General features: G+C 56.7%; 1 protein-coding gene across 1 annotated transcript; it reads right to left on the reverse strand.

Moving 5' to 3' along the window:
• Positions 1–1,122: 1,122 nt before the first annotated feature.
• LOC123429488 (cation/calcium exchanger 1-like) lies at positions 1,123–3,496 on the reverse strand. Its single transcript, XM_045113514.1, has one exon. It carries the CDS (start codon positions 3,026–3,028, stop codon positions 1,166–1,168), a length of 1,863 nt encoding a protein of 620 aa, XP_044969449.1. The 5' UTR covers positions 3,029–3,496; the 3' UTR covers positions 1,123–1,165.
• Positions 3,497–4,720: the final 1,224 nt, after the last annotated feature.

Genomic DNA, 4,720 nt, shown 5'->3' on the forward strand with positions numbered 1-4,720 from the left:
GCCTGCGTACTTGGGGTGCTTCGGGCAGTGGCGGCTAATGTGCCCTGCGCGTTTGCATGTGATGCAGTGGACTGGTTCCCTACATCCGGCTACCTTGTGGCGAAAGCTAAGACACCTAAAGCAGCGGCCCCGGAATTTGCTTAAGAAGGCGAGGCGCGCATGCTCTGAGTTGGAGTAAGCGAGCCGGCCCGAGGGCCGCGACGCAGGGGGAGCTCGATGATCCGCCGGTCCGTGCGCGTGGTGCCGCGGTTTCTGGTAGGAGACCTGGTTCCAGCCCCCCCCCCCTTAGCAGGGTCCTTCCCATCTAATGTGACTATGATTGATTTGAGCTTGGGAGGTGGTCTCGACATGGGGAGCTCCGGGAGATCGGGAGAAGCGACCGACGGCGACGTATCAGAAGGATGGACGGGCGACTTACCCGCAGGAGAAGGCGGCGCGGCTAGGCAGTTAAAGGCAGCCTCCTGTTCCTCTCCGGACCGAGCGCGGGAGCACTCCCCCCGGAACCAGATCCGCGATGGGGGGAGGGATCCAACGAAAGCCCGCGCGGCGACCGGGAGGAAGCGGCCAGCGGACCGACGGGCGAAGGGGTGGTGGAGCTGTCGGCGCGGGTTGAGGCCGGCGTCGGCCTCGGCCCTCGTGGCAGAGCGACGGCCGACGGACTGCCTCGACAAACGTCGTCGCGGGCCGTCAGGAGGACTACCGACAGACCGACGGGCGCGCTGGAGGGACTGCGTCCGCGCCGAGCAGAGGAAGAACCGGCGGATCTTGCTGGAGGCCTGCGCGTCATGGAGACTGCGAGGCGGTGGCCGCCGCGGCCGGGGTGACCAGCGGCGCAGAGCGGGGGAGGGTCCGGCCTCAGCAGACCATGCTATGTGCGAGAGCTTCTCAGGTAGTCTCCCGTCGAGTTGGCAAATTTGCTGTAACCAAACAATGTCCCTGGTCCATTTTCATTCTTTTTCATCACCCTTTTAGATTCTAAAGCACAGTAAAAAATGACCAGCGCATGTTGCGCTTCCCGCTCATTTAGTGGCCACATGCATGCGTTGCAGCTAATGCAAAATAAAGCACCGAAAAACACATTTTTTTAGAAAACAAACATGCTATTTGGACAACTTTACAATCTACAAAAAATATTCTACCATCCATACTTTTTTTAATTTGACATTTAAACAAAAAGAGAGGGAGTAGTACACAAGAAGCACAAGTATATGACCAGGAGCCCAAAGCCTAGCGTCCTATCCACTTTCATGCCCCTTCTTCGAAGCATGACGAAGGACCACAAAACCCCAACAGTTACCCAGCCTATCGTTTGATAAAGCCTGGGCTCCCAGGGTATCGGGACGGGCTTCGGGTACCCGACCCAGCAAGACAGCAACAGAGACAGGCCCAGCCCAACGAGGACGTTGAACACCGGCCCGCCGTAGCAACCAGCTACGGCCACCTGGGCCCCACCGCCCCGCGCCGCCATGGCCACGGCCACGTTGGCGATGAGGTCGCCCAGCGAGTTGCCCCATGCTAGAACGGTGAGCCCCAGCGTCGCCGGATCCACGCCCAGCACCAAGCCGACGGACACGATGAGGGAGAGGAGTTCGTTGGCGATGACGTACTCCCAAGCCACGCTCATGACGAACCCACCGGCGAGCCAGGCCGAGAGGAATTTCGTCGGCGGGGCATCGGCCTCCGTGCTGAGGAAGGCGAGCAGGCCCAGGGACAGGCCGGCGATGCCGCCGAGGAGGAGGGCGAGAGGCGGGCTCCCGGTGGCGTGGCTACAGAGGAAAGAGAGGAAGACAGGGGAGAGGGTCGCCGCGGTGACCGCGGCCAGCTTGCTCCAACGCTCCTCGCTCGCGTCCGGTATGGTCAGCCGCCGCGGGAGGTACAGAGGTAACTCCAGCACGCGCACCGCCGACCAGAAAACGCTCCTCCTCTTCTTCGTTGCGTTGCCATCGCCCTCGCCGGCGTAGTACTGCAGGAGGGGTGCCGTTTCGGGGAGCAGCGGTTCTTGGTCCGGGTAAAAACCCGTCTCCAGGACGTTGCAGAGCTCCGACGAGGCGTTGGTGTTTTCGACCCACGCCGCCTCCGCCTCTCCGTCGTGCGATTTGCCGTGGATGAAGACGACGACGAGGACGTACACGAGGTAGATGGAGGTGAAGGCGAGGGCGCCCCATATGCTGACCTCGCCCGCGGCAAGGACAACGGCCACGGCGGCGAGGGCGACGAGGAGGAAGCACGCGTCCCGGAAGAAGCTGCCCCTGTCGATGGCAACGCCGCGGCCGCCGACGTGGAGGCAGACGACGCCGAGCACGGCGGAGGACACGAACAGCGCGCCGCCGAGCAAGCCGTTGAGCCCCACTATGGTGCTCGCTCCCTTCCCGCTGCTGCCACCCGACGCGAAGGAGGCGATGGTGGAGAGCGCGTCCGGCGCGCCGTTGCCCAGAGACAGGAGCGTGACGCCGGCCACCGCCGGGGACAGGCGGAGGAGCCGCGAGAGGCCTTCGAGGCTGGAGCAGAAGTACACCGCCGCGGTGTCGCCCAGGACGTAGAAGAGCACGGCGAGCCACGCGGCCATCGCGGCGTACCCAAGGGCCCGGTGCTCATCGCCGCAGACGCAGTAGAACAAGTACAGGTAGTCGACGTAGCCCCGTCCCCGTGGGTAGCACCGGCTGTCAAATGACGATGCAGAGGCGGCGGCGGCGTAGTCGCACCTGTCCTTGTTAACCTCCAGCCGCCGGTGAGCACCGTCGCAGCCGCCGCCATGGCCGTGGCCGCGCCCCTCACGCTCGAGAAGGAGGACGCTCCAGCCGTTCATGGGCGTCGCCGAATCCCGCGGCACGGCGGGGCGCGAGACGCAGAAGAAGGCGGCCAGGAGCAAGAAGGCGACGTTGAGGCAGGCGATGGATAACCTCGCCGCCGCTGTGGCCATGATCCAGCTAGCCTTGTGCACGAGGCGCGTGGACGCCCGGTCTGCTTGGCTTGTACCTGGGAGCGCAAGAATCTGATGATGCACATCACTTGACATGTGACTAAGCATTACTCCTGCCAAAAAACATCCCAGAAAAGGTGTTTACTCCAGCCGGTGAACATCTCATGGGCCAGATTAGGGGAAACCCTCACCCAGCCTGAGAAGCAGCCAAAGTAATTAGAGAGAGACGTGGTGCCGGCATGGAGAATGGTTGATTGGTTGAAGAAGAAGCAAATTAAAGGAAGGTCAATCGCAGGGTGTGGTGTGATGGTATCCTGCTGGCTCGGTGATTCCTGGCCGCGAGTTGGACTTGTTCCAAGGATAACTGACGGAGGTCGACGCCGCGCCACGGCCCGTGTTGATGGCAGGCAGCAACCTCCACCGATGCATTGCCCTCGCGACAAAAAATAATAATGAGTGTGGAGGCGTAGAGCACGTCAGCCCGTCAGGGACCAGCGGGTAGTTGAGAGCGAGCACTAGCAGTGACATGTTTTAATTTCCGCATCTGGTGCAGCGAGTTTTTGGGTGTCCATTTACAAAAATGCTAGACTTACCGAAAAATTTATAAGATTTAACGGACTGGTCTTTCTTCACACTAATCTTTCTTCTCTTGATTTTTGGGGTGGGCGCGCTTCATCTTAATCATCAATCGATACATTCCACCTCATCTCAGCCTGTAAAACTCTCGTCCATTTATCAGTTTACTGACTTCATTTGAGTCTCGGCAAAAATAATTGCCCAGTCATTTTGTACCACGTGCCGTGTTTAGGAGTATTGGATCGACGGAAATTGCTTTTGGCTTCCGAGCTTCATGGAGATCTTTAAATTCAAACTTCAAATTCCATGAAAATTTGTATTTTATATTTTAAAAATTCTGAAAAAAACATAGATATATGAAGGTATAATATATAAGTGTGTAAATTTTCAAAACAAAATACGTTGAAATGAGGGATGTGCAAAAAAGACAAATCTGAAACTTTTTAACATATGTTACTATTCATCATTTCAAACCATGAATTTCTCATTTTTTATGCAGGTCGCGTTTTAAAGTATTTCGACCTGAAATTTTACACACACATAGATCAAATCCTTGTTTAGTTGTATATTTGTTTTTCAGACTTTTTGGAACTAAGATTTTCAAATTTTGATTTTTTAAAAAATTTAGGCCTCCCGGGAACCAAACGTCTGTTCTCCATCTTCGACGCCGACCCCCAAACCCTCTGTATCCGTCTAGACCGCACGATGTAGACATATTTCTAACGCGGTCCTATATCGGTATGTAGACCCGTCCGGATGCAATTTTCCTGCAAAATTGGTAGCAAAATGAGAAGGGGGCTTTGTCGGAGCTCGCACAACAGCCAGGTAGGATTTCGACACCCCCGGTGCACTCCTTTCCCCTCCTGGTCCCATTTTCTTCCCATCCTTCCCTTCCCTCCTTGCTTCCTCCTCCATGAAGGCTGTCAATGTATCTCTTATGTCGTCATACACGCATTGCCCGACATCCGTAACCAACATCGACGTGCCCGCTCACCTTTTACAACGTTACCGTCCACCCAAGACCCGTTCGTAGCCAGGCACACACCACCCCCGGTTGACAAAGTCCATGGCAGACACCACGCCCGACAGGTGTTCGATCAAACGTCATTGAGCTTAATTGAGGTTATTTTCAAACCACATGTCGTTTTTTAATCTACGAAGAGTGTCGGGGTACTCGATCATGGAGGATGAATTGTTGTGCAGTGTGCGATTGGCCGTATCTTT

The sequence above is a fragment of the Hordeum vulgare genome, chromosome 2H, assembly GCF_904849725.1.
Source record: "Hordeum vulgare subsp. vulgare chromosome 2H, MorexV3_pseudomolecules_assembly, whole genome shotgun sequence".
NCBI classification, from domain to species: Eukaryota; Viridiplantae; Streptophyta; class Magnoliopsida; order Poales; family Poaceae; genus Hordeum; species Hordeum vulgare.

Bases quoted from the DNA above. Each gene is read 5' to 3' on its own strand.
- LOC123429488 (XM_045113514.1), bottom strand. From the start codon at position 3,028: ATGCTTAGTCACATGTCAAGTGATGTGCATCATCAGATTCTTGCGCTC.